Genomic DNA, 15,991 nt, shown 5'->3' on the forward strand with positions numbered 1-15,991 from the left:
ACCCTCACCTCATCCCGTATCTCGGCAAGAATGGACGAGAACAGCTCTCGAATGACTAGTTCTGGTTGTAAAACCTCCAGGCTCAGCTCTTCCTCTGGGATATTGGGAGCCACAGCCTAAAATGGGAGACAAAATGTGTGTGTTATAACCTCATCTCATAAATATACTTATAGCCCATGTTACTTGGTTACTACCAATGTCCTCAAAATGCCAACTCATACATGACCTTTCACATCAACCAGTTCTACCAGTCTGAACAAGTCTTCAACCCAAATAGGAGCTCAGCTTAGAATGGGCAGAACAATAACCCCCTGAGGCAACCAAAATCGCCGCCTATAGGAGTTACCGTTCTTAAGCTGGACATACACATTTACTAGCCCTCATTTGGCCGACAGCCATTCCTCCCAATCCCTCATACACCTGTTTACTTGGTGGAGTGTTTATGGTACGAGGGATGCCAACCACTGCCGGCAATAGCTCATCTCATGTGATAACTAAGGGATTGGGCATGTTTATTTCCAGCAGCCTGATCCTTCCATCAAGAAAAAGTCAGGACATCACCTATACATTAGCTGGTTGCCCCGGAATCACCTGCCTTAATGTGATATTGGCGCTCCGCCTGCGCCCTGATGCAGCACTGTTATGATTTACACTTCTACTATGGGGAGGAGGTTGAGAAAGGAGATAGCAGGTCACATTTTCTCTATTGATTTCCACATTTGCTTTACCTTGGGTTCAGGATGTCCTCCTGGTACATCGAGCTGGCCCGGTGCCTCTCCAACTCTATGGCTTCTTCTCAGCATCACAAAGCGCCCGTCTTTGCACTGAAGAGCGGCTCCTACGCCGAGTGGCTGTGCCAAGTACGCCTGCGTGTCTCCAAACTCTTGTCCTCCCTTCTCTTGCAGGGCACTTGCCTCTCCGGACCAGTTGGTACCCAGGAAGTCTCTGTAACATGTCAGCGCCAGGTGTAGGGTAAGCCCTCCCGGTTCATCCAAGGCAGCTTCACTTCCTCCTCCCTTTCTTCCGCCGTCACTCTCGAGACTTTCTAGATTCACCTTCTCCTTTTTCTGCTTGGCTGCCTCTCCTCCTCCAGCCTCTCCTTCCGGAAGGACAGAATGAAGCCTGAATTTGGCTCCATTGAATACCCAGGGTTGCTTCCGTTGACGTTCTTCAAAGTCCACGACAATTCGTTCTTCTAATGGAGGAGGAAGACGACGGCGCTGGTACAGAGGGGAGAGCTGAGCGTGAACTTTTCGTTGAGGGATCCCCTTAGGGGTCGGACTACAGTATAAGATGGAGATCTCGGGATCCATGTGTCCTGCAGGAAGAACATGAGGTTGGGTCATTATCGAATAATTAGAAAAACAGAGAACGGCACAAAATAAGTCGGCTAGCCTCAACTTTCATGTTTCTCCATGTCCCAAAGAAGAATAAATACCAAATCGAGGTCCCATGCAAACTCCTTACATGGGGTAACCACCAAGTTACCTGGCATCAAACCATTGAGGGCATCTGATGCAATACTCCAGCTCCATCGCAGAAGGGTAGAGGTTGTAGGTGCTCATTCCTTAGGTGCCCCCAATGGCTATAATAAACATAAAGCACTACACTAATGTATTACGGACAGTAGACATATAGCACATATTACCAGTCAGTGTAGTAAGGAGACCTCCTGTAGTCAGGCCTGCCGCCTCTAATTCATAGTGCTCAGTACAAGGAGCCGCAGTGATTATAAGCCTCACCCTCCTCCTCTCTCGCGTCACGGACACCCCGGAATGTGACCCATCCAGTGCAGCGGTTTCTGCCCCACCTAGTGACACCGTGCACGGCACACACCGTACAACCTCCCACCGAGCTGCAGACATGTCCTCACAGACTTCACTATGAGGGGCCAATGCTGATCTCCATAAAACTGCACTGACAATGCTTGGGGGACAATGTGGAGAGCACAGTTTAGGGGGTTAATGTGGATGTGGCAACACCAGGGAGCATTTTTTTGGTTTTCTTTTCTTCTTTTCACATTTTCCAGATTTTTTTATTTTTTTTTTAAATCCAATAAACAATGAAGAAAAGTCTAGTTTTTATAAAAATAAATAAATAAATAAATAAAAATAAATGAGAAAATGCTTTTTAACCTTCCCATTGATTTGTATTGTACAGTACAGAGCATCTTCAGTATAGAAAACACCTGAAGAACGGTCGGATCACTATTATTTTTAGCTTCTTGGTGTCTTTGTAAACCTGAAGAGGTTAAAATAATAAATAATGATATTTTTATAGTGCCAACATATTCCGCAGCACATAAGAATGGAGCCTGAACATATGAACAGAAAGATCCATTCTATCTAGTGTTTTATTAGCGCTTTATCCACCAATTATTATTTTTTTTTTTAGCGGAGTGTGGACATACCCTAAAGACCCTCACGTGAAGACACCGATATAATATTAACAGCATTTAGTCACTTATATAGCGCCATTAATTCTGCAGCGCTTTACATACATTATCACTGTCCCCATTGGGGCTCACAATCTACATTCCCGATCAGTATGTCTTTGGAGTGGGGGAGGAAACGGGAGACCCCGGAGGAAACCCACACAAACACGGGGAGTACATAAAAACGCCTTGCAGAGGTCGTCCTTGGTGGGATTTGAACCCAGAACCCCAGCGCTGCAAGACTGCAGTGCTAACCACAGAGCCACCGTGCAGTGCTAACCACTGAGTCACCATTGACGTGTTTGGTCAATTGTCTAATTTGCTGGTCAATTGATTGTTGGGGAACTAATATAAAATAAAATATTATATATTATATATATATATATATATATATATATAATATATTATATACATATATATATATATATATATATATATTTCGGACTGCCGATCGCTTTGTTCTCCGGAGATAATCTTCCGACTGACAAGTTAGCAGGCAGTTTTCTCATAGGGGACATAAGATCACCTGAACAATCAAACGCTCCTGTGTAAGGGACGGTCAGCGCAAATATCTATCGGCCAGTCATCTGAAGCATTGTACAGCCGACAGTCATCTAATGTGTACAGGGCCTTAAAGAGAATCTGTCACCAGGTTTTTGCAGCATAATGTAGGGGCAGAGACCCTGATTCCAGTGATATGTCACAGTATAATTTTGATAGAATTATTTGTTAATCAGCAGTAGATTATCATTACAGGACTACTTGGCGTGCTGCCAGCATATTCATTAGCTCTGATTAACCCTGCCCCCACTACTGATTGACAGCTTTCTGTGTACCTGTATATGGACAGAAAGCTGTCAGTGGTGTGGGCATCAATATAGAGCTCCACATTCATATATCTGCAGCAGAGAAAACAATGATTTTATCAAAATGACAACAGCTCAGTAAGTGACACATCGCTGGAATCAGGGTCTCTGTCTCTACATTATGCTGCTCTCAGATGGATAAGCATAAACTTGGTGACAGATTCCCTTTAAATGTAAAAATGCAGCTTAATCCTGATGCGTGTATTGTTACATTACCGAGATGGTGCCAATCATCCAAAAACAGTCATGCCCAATATGCTGTTATCACGCTCCTAGCGACATAACGACATCATAGTGTATGCAGGGAGACTGGAGGGCAGAAGATCTCCTACTCCCGCTACACACCCCTTCACTACATATATCTATGTATATATACAGTGTGTATCCTGCGTAGAGGAGGCGTCAGATGGGTGCAGCCATGATGGGCAGTGATGTCAGCGCCTGGTCACCAGGTTCACATTCCAGACACTGTAATGTAGCCGCAGCGGCGCAGACTGGTTCCCACATTATGTACATTGTGTTACATAAGACACCTAATACCAGGCCAGCAGCTGAACAAATGCAGCAGCGGTAATCCTCTGCTCAGATCCTGGAGTTCACACTAATTAGTGCATAGAAACGAGGACTTGTTAGGAGGAAATTGGAAGTGCTCAACAATCCCACACAGTGTAACAGGTCTATGGAAGCCCTCAGTATACCACCGGGATGGGTCAGACGTAGTCACAGGACCCTAACCTAGGATATTCCGCCCGGCGTCCCCTTACCTGCGTTTCCCAGCACAGCAGAGCTCAGGTCGCCAGTCCTGCAGGGAGCCTTTCCAGTGTCTGCAGCTGGTTGCCTGCAGCGCCTGTGCGCAGGTTGGAAACTTGCAGCTGTCACTCATTAGTTATCATCCAAAATTCAATAGAAAAAGTCTGAACATGTACGAGAGGGGACTGACATTTCATGTCTAGAGCTGCTGATTGCAGAAAGATATGGCCGAATATGCCGCTAAAGCCCCCTGAATACTGCGCGGAGATTCCCACTCATTCATGTCCCATTCATTCATGCTATTCCAATCCATTGTAATGCTCTGGTATAAGCGCAAAACTAAGGGCATGTGCCCACGATCAGGACTCCCTGCTTCCTGGATGTGGCAGGTCCTGACCTGCGGGGCCGGGGGTCTCCTCCGTAGGGGACTGCAGCTGTTCGTACCCACAATCAGGGTTCAGTGAGCTGCAGTTTCTCGCTTGTGTTCTCCCTATGGAAGATGCATGTGATTCTGCAGCAAAAAACTGACATGCTGCAGTCTGGAAAAACGCACCGCAGGTCAGTGTTTGCTTCGGAAAAACAAACAAACAGTGTTCACGAGATTTCTAGAAATCCCATCGACTGTGCTTGTGCTGTACAACGCAGTGTTTTGGATGCAGCTGAAGCATGCTGTGTCCAAAACGCTACAAACACTGATCGTGGGGATGTAGCCTAGTGCGTTTTACCCGCGGATTTACCCGCGGATTTGCCGGGGAAATTTCTTGAGAAATGTCTGCAATCTTTGTGCAGACATTTCCCAGCAAATCCTATGTGAAAAAAAAATAGCTGTGCGCACGCTGCGGATTTTTCTCAAGAAATTTCCTTGAGCAGAATTTCTTGAGAAAATTTCTTGAGAAAATGAGCATGTCAATTCTTTTCCGCAGGGAACAACCTGCGGGAAAATTGCGGGCAATTTGCGGCTAATCTGCGGCAAATCCGCATGCGGATTTACCGCGGATTTGGTGTGGATTTTTTCCTGAGGTCCGGAAATCTTCCACTCCCAGAAGTTTCTCAAGAAATTTTCTTGAGAAACTTCACAGTTCTAGTGCGCACAAAGCCTAAGGCCGGCGTCACATGGGACGATCTATCGGGCGATCGCACGAGCGATCGTACCCGCCCCCGTCGTTTGTGCGTCGCGGGCAATTAAATGCCCAAGGCGCACAAAGTCGTTAACCCCCGTCACACGCACTTACCTCCCGAACGACGTCGCTGTGGGCGGCAAACATCCTCTTCCTGAAGGCGGAGGGACGTTTGGCGTCACAGCGACAGACAGTGGCCGGCCAATAGAAGCGGAGGGGCGGAGATGAGTGGGACATAACATCCCGCCCACCTCCTTCCTTCCTCATTGCCGGCGGCCGCAGGTAAGCTGTGTTCGTCGTTCCCGGGGTGTCACACAGAGCGACGTGCGCTGCCTCAGGAACAATGAACAACCGGCGCGCAGAAGGACGATCGATTTTTTTTGAAAATGAGCGACGTGTCAACGAGCAACGATAAGGTGAGTATTTTTGCTCGTTCACAGTTGCTCGGAGGCGTCACACACTACGATATGTCAAACGAGGCCGGATGTGCTCACTACCGATGTGACCCCGACGATATATCGTAGCGTGTAACGGGCCCTTACGAGTCTGATCCTTCGTGATGGCTCCCAAAGTGACAGTATTAGGCCATGCTATTTTTTTGTTCAATAAATGTGATGGTGTGTGCTATCGAGACTCCATACACAGCCTAGGGTGCTGTTCACATGTCCAGTAGTTATTTTCGTTTTTGTTTTTTTTTTATCTGTTTTGGGATCATAAAAACAAACAATGTTCCAGTACAGGACCAATTCATCTGAGTGGGAAGTGTTTGCCACCTTTTTACTCTGCTATCCGCCTTTTAACTGGATAAAAAAAACAAACAAAAAAAAAAAAAACCAAAAACAAAGTCTGTACAACTTTGTCTGGCATTTTCACGACTAGATTTAAAAAAAAAAAAAAAAAAAAAAAATAAAAAAAAAAAAAATAGAAAATTTCTGTCGAAGTCTATGGGAAACATATCAAAATGGTTACTACCCATCAGTTATGTCATCTAAAGCTATGTGCACACAGTTTTTTTGCTGACTTTTCGGAGTAGTTCTTGAAGAGTTTTGAGAGTTGGAGAGTCTTTGCTCAGTGGCTATGTACACACGACATTTTTTTTTTAAACTGAGTTTTGCCAGGCGAAACCACTTCTTGAATAAATGTCCGTCTTTTTCCCGAGGCGTCGCCACCAGTGATTTTGCAGCTGTTCCAAGCCCAGCATTAAGGATCAAACAGCATCAGGAAAACCAAGGAACACACCAGACAAGTCCAGGATGAAGTTGTGCAGACGTGTAAGGCTATGTGCACACGTTGAGTATTTGTATGCAGAGATTTCTGCATCTCTTGGCAGGAAAACTGCAGCGGCAAAAACTTGCGTTTTACCGCATTTTCTACCGATATTGGGCATCAATGAATGCCGTAGAGATAGATAACAGACAGACATAATTGCACAACCCCTGATATATAATAAAATTGTACTCTGTGGAGCTTAATTGGACAGCTTTTTATGATTAAATAAATGGAAAAAATAAAACTGTGGGGTCCCCCCCTATTGTTGATAACCAGCAAAGGTAAAACAGACAGCTGCAGGCTGATATTATCAGTCTGGGAAGGTCCATGGTTATTGGTCGCTTCCCAGCCCACAGCCGCCCCAGAATTAGTACAGCACATTGGGGTATGTGCACACGATCAGGACATGCTGCAGCATGTCCTGCTCTCCTGCGGGGCCGCAAGTGCTTAACACAGGCAACTGCCCGTGCCCACGATCGGGCTGTTGCGGTCTCTCTCTGTTCTCCTTGCGGAGAACACTCGCATCTCCGCAGCAATAAATTGACATACTGCATTTTGCAGAAAGCCGCACCGCATGTCAGTTTACACTGCGGGAAAAACAAGCACAGTGGCCCTAGGAGTTCTAAAAATCCCATACACTATGCTTGTACTGTACAACGCAGCATTTTGGACCCAGTGAAAACACGCTGCGTCAAAAACGCGGTGTGTGGGCATGCAGCTTTAGATGCACCAATTCTAGTGCTTTGCTTCGGCTCTTCCCGACTGCCCTGGTGCAGTGGCAATTTGGGTAATGGTACCTGGGGTTGATGTCAGCTGTTAAATGTCAGCTGCCATCAAGCCCTGGTGTTAGTAATGGAGACGTGTCTATCAGACCGCCTTATTACTAAGCCAGTAAGTTTAAAAAAAAAAAAAAAAAAGGGGAAAAAATTGTTTATTTTATTACCACTTTCCCTGGTTCATCATTTTATAGAAAATATAAAAAAAAATAAATGAATAAACCCATGCTGGTCTGAGATTATCCAGGGATTTCGACATTGTTTTTTTTATTTACATTTGTGAACTAACAAACAAGAAAAAAAAACAACAAAAAAGCAAAAACACTATCCCTCGTTCCCATTTCCAATGTAGTCCAATGGGTTTTTACAATGTTCCTGGATCACATTGATCAAAGTCTATGGAGCCTCAGAACAAGGCTCCATAGACTTTGAGCATTAAGCGGGCTTTACACACTGCGATATTGGTCCCGATATCGCTAGTGTGGGTACCCGCCCCCATCTGTTGTGCGACACGGGCAAATCGCTGCCCGTGCCGCACAACATCGCCCAGACCCGTCACACATACATACCTGCCCGGCGACGTCGCAGTGACCGGCGAACCGCCTCCTTTCTAAGGGGGCGGTCCGTGCGGCGTCACAGCGACGTCACTGAGCGGCCGCCCAATAGCAGCGGAGGGGCGGAGCTGAGCGGGACGTAACATCCCGCCCACCTCCTTCCTTCCGCATAGCGGCCGGGACGCAGGTAAGGAGAGGTTCCTCGTTCCTGCGGTGTCACATGGAGCGATGTGTGCTGCCGCAGGAACGAGGAGCAACTTCGTTACTGCTGCAGTAACGATTTTTGAGAATGGACCCCCATGTCACCGATGAGCGATTTTGCACGTTTTTGCAACGATGCAAAATCGCTCATCGGTGTCACACGCAACGGCATCGCTAATGCGGCCGGATGTGCGTCACCAAATCCGTGACCCCAACGAGTTCGCATTAGCGATGTCGTAGCGTGTAAAGCCCCCTTTAGTCACTCCAGGCTCATGTGGCGCTCCTCAAGACCTGGGATACTGATGAGCAGTGACGTTGGGAACATCAATTGCTGCAGTCCTGAATATAAGGCTGTGTGTCCACGTTGCTTTTTACCTGCTTTTTACCTGCTTTTTCAACCGCAGCGTTTAGGCTATGTGTCCATGTTGCTTTTTACCTGCTTTTTTGCTGCTTTTTCAACTGCAGCGTTTAATGCCAAAATGGATGTGTTCTACTTTTCAAGTATAGTCTATGGGAATTTGGATTTCTTGTTTACACTATGCAGTTCAAAAAGGTGCCTTTTTGTGGCAGAAATTTGGGCAAAAACTCTGCTTTTCAAAGAAGCAACATGTCAATTGTTTTTGCCATTTGCGTTTTGAACTGCAAAGCAAAGTTTTTGCCCAAATTTCTGCCACAAAAAGGCTGCAGTTTGAACAGCATAGTACGTACAAGAAACCCAAATTCCCATAGACTTTGCTTGAAAAGCAGAACACATCCATTTTGGCATTAAACGCTGCAGTTGAAAAAGCAGCAAAAAAGCAGGTAAAAAGCAGGTAAAAAGCAACGTGGACACATAGCCTAAGACCATGTTCACTTGTCTAGTTATCATTCATTAGAATGGACCAAGCAGCAATCCATTGGTACAAATGTTTTGTAGACAACTTTTTTGTCCGTATTTAAATAACGGATTCCAGCTGATCTGACATTGAAGTCTATGGAAAATAGATTAATTTCCGGATTCCTGTTTATCTTTCATTTGAAACTGATCCAGTAAGTAAAAAATGGATCATTTACAAATGGAAAAAAACTGGATGACCAATTAACGGATCCGTTTTCCATAGACTTCAATGTTACAAATAAATGAATCCTGTTGAAATCAATTATTTAAAAACGGACAAAAAAAAAAAAATGTTTTGTCTGTAAATTTTTTTTGCTACCTGTTTTCTGCTGGATCTGTTCTAACGGAGGACATGTGAACTCAGCCAGGATCAGTATGTATAGCTTAAGGACGCTATCTGTGCCGGTCTCTACTCTCAAGCATGAAAAGAACACCTTTATAGCAGACTTGTCAGAGCATGTACGGTCACATTAGACATGTTATACAGAAAGAGACACTCAGCCTCTGGTATTTGTAATCATAAAACTCTACAAAATAATAAGGATAAATGAAAAACTAACATCTATTCTTCAAGGGGTGTGCAATTCATTTTCCCAAGGGGGCCACATGAAAGATCGTGACTGGTGCGGAGGCTGACATTAATTCTGCTCAATATTAACATTCATTACAATTAATATAAAATAATAATTCTGCGCAATATTAAGTAATGTAAGTATGCGGATCTCCCCTTATATACAGCATAAGCCCTCAAACAGCCCCCAGTGTGAGCCCCCACATAGCCCCTCTATGTACATTGAGCCCCGCATTGCTTTCTATATGCAGATTAACCCCCACATAGCTCTTCTATATACATGAGCCCCACATAGGCTTCTATATACAGATGAGCCTCATATAGCCTCCTATATACATAGGAGCCTCCACAATGCCCCTATATACAGTATGAGCCCCACATAGCCACTATATACAGTATAAGCCCCATATAGTCTCCTATATACATTGAGCCTCCACATAACCTCCTGTATACAGCATGAGCCTCCATATAGCCTTCTATGTACAGTATGAGACTTCACATAGCCTCCTATATACATTATGAGCCTCCACATAACCTCCTGTATACAGCATGAGCCTCCATATAGCCTTCTATATACAGTATGAGACTCCACTTATGCCCTATAAACATTATGAGCCTCCACATAGCCTCATTTTTGGTGTTGTTACAATACACACAAAGCAAATAAACATGTGTATAACAATACACATGTAAGGGTCCGGTTTGATTTGCGCATAGCGTCCGATGTGAGAGCATAGAAGCAATATGCTAATGACCCTCTGCTGTGAGCGTCAGCCGAGGGTCATGCGACTGTGATGCTATCTTATCACAGCTGCGGAGAAGAGGGAGGAAGAACTTTTTCCCCCCATCTCCTCCCAGGTCTGGCTCTGCGTACATCACACTGCAGTCGGATGACATGCGAGTGCAGTGCAATGTTTTACACGCTCCCATAGACTTGTATGGTGGTGTGTGAGCTGAGAATCGCTGCCAAACTCAGCACGCTGCAATTAATTTCTCAGGCCGCTATGGCAGCTATGACATGAGAACTCAATTTCATATGGATGCTGCCCCATAGTCTTGCACTGATGTGAGTGCAGTCCTGTTTTATCAGATTGCACTCATCCGTGCAAAATGAAAGTGGAAACGAGGCCCAACTGCAATAATTTTGTGGGAGAAATACTTCATTTTCTAGAAGAATTTCAATGGTTCCAACACTTTCAGCCATGACTCTATGTGACTACAGACCTTTGAATCTTCACATTTCATGCACTGTGAGGATTCTCCAGTGTTAAGGCTGCTTTACACGATACGACAGATTGTGCAATTTCACAATCGATCGTACCCGCCCCCGTCCTTTTTGCGTCACGGGCAAATCGCTGCCCATGGCGCACAAAGTCGGTAACCTCCCGTCACACGTACTTACCTCGCTGTGGGCGGCGAACGTCCACTTCCTGGAGTGGGAGGGACGTGCGGCGTCACAGCGACGTCACACGGCCGCCGGCCAATAGAAGCGGAGGGGTGTAGATGAGCGGGATGTAAACATCCCGCCCACCTCCTTTCTTCCACATAGCCGGCGAGAGCCGCGGGTCGCAGGTAATCGATGTTCATCGTTCCCGGGGTGTCACACGGAGCGGCGTGTGATACCCCGGGAACGATGAACAATTAAATTAAACGATATTATGGAACCTAACGAGCAGTACACGACTCACGATTTGTGAGCGATACTGCGTCGCTAGGAGGTGTCACACAGGCTGGCATCGCAAGCGATGCCGGATGTGCGTCACAAAAACCGTGACCCCGACGATCTATCGCACGATAGATCTTCTGGTGTAAAGCAGCCTTTAGAGCTGGGAACGGCGGTCACGAGTATACGATATGCAGACTCCCAGCCAGAATCCAACTTTTGACTGCAGAAATGCACAAGAAACGCATGTGCGTTTTTTTTCCCTATGGATTTTCTACATCTAATGCAAGTCTGTGGAAAATCTGCACAGAAAACTCAGCGTACCCGCAAGAGAAACTGATATGAATTTGAAACACATACCATAGGTCCGTTTACAGTCACGGAGTAAAGAAGAAGCACAATGGGACGAAGATTTCTACAAATCCCATCCACTCTGCTTGAACTGCAAGATACTGGGGAAAAAATGAGGCATCAAAAACCCACCAAAACTGTGGCAATGTAGCCTTATTGCTCCAGGTTCTCAGGCCCCGTGAAATTGCCTGCAGTTTGCCTTTATACAGGTACTATCTGTACTACCCGGCTTCACCCGGGTTAATAACTGTTGTTAACAAAATAGAATGTATTAACATTCCCGGGATAGAATGTATAAATAGAATATATTAACGCCCGGGATAGTAACTGTCTCTCTGTTTCTCTCCCATTCTCTGTCTGTCTCCCCCTCTGTATATATCTCTCTCTCTCTCTTTGTCTGTCTCTTTCCCTGTCTGTCTCTGACTGTATCTGTCTCTTTCCCTGTCTGTCTATCTCTGTCACTTTGCCTATCTGTATCTTTCCCTCTCTTTCCCTTTGTCTGTCTCTTTGTCTGTCTCTTTGTCTGTCTCTTTGTCTGTCTCTTTGTCTGTCTCTTTGTCTGTCTCTTTGTCTGTCTCTTTGTCTGTCTCTTTGTCTGTCTCTTTGTCTGTCTCTTTGTCTGTCTCTTTGTCTGTCTCTTTGTCTGTCTCTTTGTCTGTCTCTTACCCTGTCTCTTACCCTGTCTCTTACCCTGTCTCTTACCCTGTGTCTGTCTCTTTCCCTGTGTCTGTCTCTTTGTGTCTGTCTCTTACCCTGTCTATGTATGTTTCTTTCCCTGTCTGTGTCTGTCTCTTTCCCTGGCTGCATTGTGACACGCCAATATTCCATATAAGGGCGTGGCTGCGCATTCTTCTGAAGTTCTGGCTGCACTGTGGCTCCCAGCTCCATTCGCTTTAATGGAGGCAGGTTTTTTGGCGAATAACTGTAAAGCACAGGGTTAAAATTTCCCCTCAAAACATAGCCTATGACGCTCTCAGGGTCCAGACGTGTGAGTGTGAAAATTTTTGTGGCTGTAGCTGCGACGGCGTAGATGCCAATCCAGGACATACACACACATACATGCACATTCATCTTTATATATTAGATTTCACTTGTAATCTTATTATTGAAATTATTCTGTTCACTCATGTTCTCTTTGTCTATACGAAACAAACTATTTAAAAAATATCACTGTAATCATTTTTTCCTCTGCGTGTTGAGGTTACTAAACTCCATTTCCTTTAGCAAGGTAAGAAAATGTATACCGTGCAACATATTTATTTTTTGCAGGATGACTTTGTATAGGAGCGTTCAACTGACGTCGCTTTTCTATACAGTACAGAAAAGTAACACTGATATATACCAACACCAGAGACCAGAAAGTCATATGCAATTATTTTTTTTTTTACTCAATATTGGGGACCTGTGGATCTATTCAGTATTTTACATCCTCCGCAGCAATTCTGATCCCACAGAACGGAAAAAGGAAGACGTCAGCTGATCTAGGAGCAGCAATGGCTGAGGACTTTACAAAGCCTAAATGAGTTGAGTCATATAATTTGTTTAGCTACTGGACGGTATTCACTAGGTAGAGATAAGTAAATAGCAATGTGAATATGGAAAAATAAATGCCTAAAATATACTTTTTAATATCAAAGCATTTAAAAAAGGTCACAAATAGACCCTAGAATAAGAACAGACAGACAAAAAGCCTGCAAAATAACCTAAGGCGGGTTGTCACCGGCATTAATTGACCAATGGGTGCAAGATCAGCCGGTCACCTCGCAATAAGATGGCCCTTAATTATCATATAGGACCGACCTGCTGCCCAAAGAATCAGATATGTGTAGAGGGAACGGTCTTACCCAATCCGCCGTATTATCCCCTCTTACTTTGATCAGAGTACCACTGCTGGATGATGTGGCTTAGTCAAAAACAGATAACCTGGTCCTCCTCCCAGTGACTCAGGATCCTCAAAGACCATTTCACCAATCCATACAGAACGTACTCCCTCCCAACGCATTTCCAAAATTCATCAAGGGAGATATGAACTAAATAGTTATGGTCAGATATGACCCCTACATATGGCACACATTTCATAAACCGCAGGTCTATCCTGGGCAGAGCGCCAATATAATTTAGAATTTCTCCATAGATTATAGTCCATTATGATGGCTCAGGCTTCTGCCCTTGAAGCTCGGGACGCTCGTCCCGGTAGCTCTGGCTGCTCCATTCCAGCCCTTGTGCTGCTCGGTCCCTGCACTCGGGCTTCTTGGCCCTCGGACTACTGCTTCCCGGCAATTGGACTGCCCAGCCCCAGAGCTCTGGCTGCTCGTCCCCAGCCCTTGGGCTGCTCGGTCTGCTTGACCCTCTCAGCCTGCTCTGTTCCCTCGGGCTCCTCAGCCTGCTCGTTTCTGGCCCTTGGGCTGCTTGGGCCCTCGGCCTGCTTATTCCCGGCCCTTGGGGGCCCTCGGCCTGCTTATTCCCGGCCCTTGGGGGCCCTCGGCCTGCTTATTCCCGGCCCTTGGGGGCCCTCGGCCTGCTTATTCCCGGCCCTTGGGGGCCCTCGGCCTGCTTATTCCCGGCCCTTGGGCTGCTCGGTCTGCTCGACCCTCTCAGCCTGCTCTGTTCCCTCGGGCTCCTCAGCCTGCTCGTTTCTGGCCCTTGGGCTGCTTGGGCACCTTGGCCTGCTTATTCCCATCCCTTGGGGGCCCTCGGCCTGCTTATTCCCGGCCCTTGGGGGCCCCTCAGCCGCCTCCTTCCCGGCCCTTGGGGCCCCTCAGCTTCATCCTTCCCAGCTCTTGGGGCCCCCCAGCCTCCTCCTTCCCGGCCCTTGGGGCCCCTCAGCTTCATCCTTCCCAGCTCTTGGGGCCCCCCAGCCTCCTCCTTCCCGGCCCTTGGGGCCCCTCAGCCTCCTCCTTCCCGGCCCTTGGGCTGCTAGGGCCCTAAGGCGTCTTGGGGGTTTCTTCGGCCCACCATATGTAGGAGCGGAACCCACTGTATAAAGAACAGACGCTAGCTGTGTTGTACAGTCGGCATCAGTGTCTAATTGCTGCAATAACCCAGATGACACAAGTTTAACCTCATAGATGCTACAATCAATTGCAACAGAAGCAGTAAAGCTGCTGGAAATGGGGTCTGATGGCGTTGCCATGGTAGCCAGGAGCACATTGAAGGCCTGAGGGTCATATATGGATGTCTTACATCATCCTTAAAGGGGAAGTTCACTTTTACCATCTGAGTCCAGTCCACTGCCACGTCATACCCGTAGCTCAGGTGACGTCACGAGGCTCCTATGTCGCAGATATCGGTCCTAGTAATCGCACAAGCTCAGCTCTGCCTCCTATTATAACGCCTGGCCCTGCAGCCGCCAATGTAACCTGCACACGTAACTCACAGACTGCACAGTGCTCTGTATAGACAGCCTCTCTGCACGGATCCCATTCCCTACAGACACCTCCGGCCGCACATACCGCGCTCTGTACCGGGTGATATCGCAATATACCGTACACGTAACTCTCCCGTTACCTGCTCCGCCGCTCCGGTCCCGCCTCCTCTGCTCTCATTGGATAACCTTACCGGCCGCAAGGAAACACCACAACCAATCAGAACCGACCCCCGGTAAGCGCATGCGCGGCCCGTCGAAGGTGACATATGTGAAGACGGTAAGTGTGATTGGCTTGTAACACCCCCCATACGCAGATGGTTTACTCCGCGCCTGTGTGATCTTTAGTGGGGGGTCAGTGATGTAGCACCTCTTTATAGGGGGAGCCAGCCTGGTTGTATATGTAATGTATGCTGAATGTTCTGTTCATACCCTCAGTGTACAGAGGAGGCCTACCTACCCTGCAGCCAGTCACAGTAATGGGGGAGATGGACTGTTGCTCCATCATGAACCCACTCCAATATGGCAGACTGCTGCGCATACCCAATGCCCAACAAGTTCCCTATTAACCCTGTCAGTCTCACCACCAGTCAGTTCAGAGCCTGAGGTTGGTGCACCCATTAACCCCCACGATGTGATTGCAGGTGTTGATTGGTTAACGTGATCTGCCAAAGCCCCCATGGATGCCATCTTGGTCCTCCCATGAAGCCCATACACAGCTTCATAGAAGACAAATCATTGACACCGTATACTGCAATGCTATGGATGTGCAGCATAAAGCATAAGCGAACCTGCGGTTGCCAGTCAAACAAGTTCCCTAAAAAGTATAAAAAATGAAAAATGTTTTCTAAAAATTCAAATAAATAAATGTGATAAAAATACAAATTTACCCCCCCCCTTCTAGATTAAAAAAGAAACATCTTGCGTTGCACTTGCGTTGAACGGCATCCGTTGCATTGCGTTGTGTAACGGATGCAACGGATGCGTTGCATATAGTGGCACAACGGATGCAGCGGATCGTACAAAATAACGCAATCCGTTATAGTTTTTTTTTTCTTGACTTTACACATCTGGGCATGCGCAGTTGTGCAAAGACGGATGTATTAACGGAATGCGTCAAATGACGGATTCTAATGGAATCCACCACCATAGGCGTCCATTATAAAAACAATGGACGCCGACGGAATCCTGCAGGTT

The 15,991-nt window shown here is 46.5% G+C and overlaps 2 protein-coding genes across 7 annotated transcripts in view; one reads left to right on the top strand and one right to left on the bottom strand.

Moving 5' to 3' along the window:
- Positions 1 to 15,016, bottom strand: part of NUDT22 (nudix hydrolase 22) — a 21,172-nt gene extending 6,156 nt beyond the window's left edge. The window contains exons 1-3 of one of the 4 annotated variants that reach the window (XM_075325947.1): positions 14,938 to 15,016; positions 729 to 1,318; positions 9 to 116 (exon numbers count right to left, since the gene is read on the bottom strand). In XM_075325947.1, the coding sequence (XP_075182062.1) occupies positions 9 to 116; positions 729 to 1,313 (693 nt within the window). In that variant the 5' untranslated portion in view covers positions 1,314 to 1,318; positions 14,938 to 15,016. Of the gene's footprint in view, positions 1 to 8; positions 117 to 728; positions 1,319 to 1,648; positions 1,737 to 14,882 lie in introns of those variants that run through there. The other 3 variants (XM_075325951.1, XM_075325949.1, XM_075325948.1) reach the window with 3 other exon arrangements.
- DNAJC4 (DnaJ heat shock protein family (Hsp40) member C4) overlaps positions 1 to 15,991 on the top strand; it is a 352,301-nt gene that overhangs the window by 296,154 nt on the left and 40,156 nt on the right. For 2 of the 3 annotated variants that reach the window (XM_075325952.1, XM_075325954.1), the window contains exon 1: positions 14,991 to 15,074. The exons of the other annotated variant lie outside the window; for it this stretch is intronic. The gene's annotated coding sequence lies outside the window, so the exon portion shown is untranslated. Of the gene's footprint in view, positions 1 to 14,990; positions 15,075 to 15,991 lie in introns of those variants that run through there. 3 annotated transcript variants of the gene reach the window in all.

This window comes from Anomaloglossus baeobatrachus, chromosome 10, assembly GCF_048569485.1.
Source record: "Anomaloglossus baeobatrachus isolate aAnoBae1 chromosome 10, aAnoBae1.hap1, whole genome shotgun sequence".
NCBI classification, from domain to species: Eukaryota; Metazoa; Chordata; class Amphibia; order Anura; family Aromobatidae; genus Anomaloglossus; species Anomaloglossus baeobatrachus.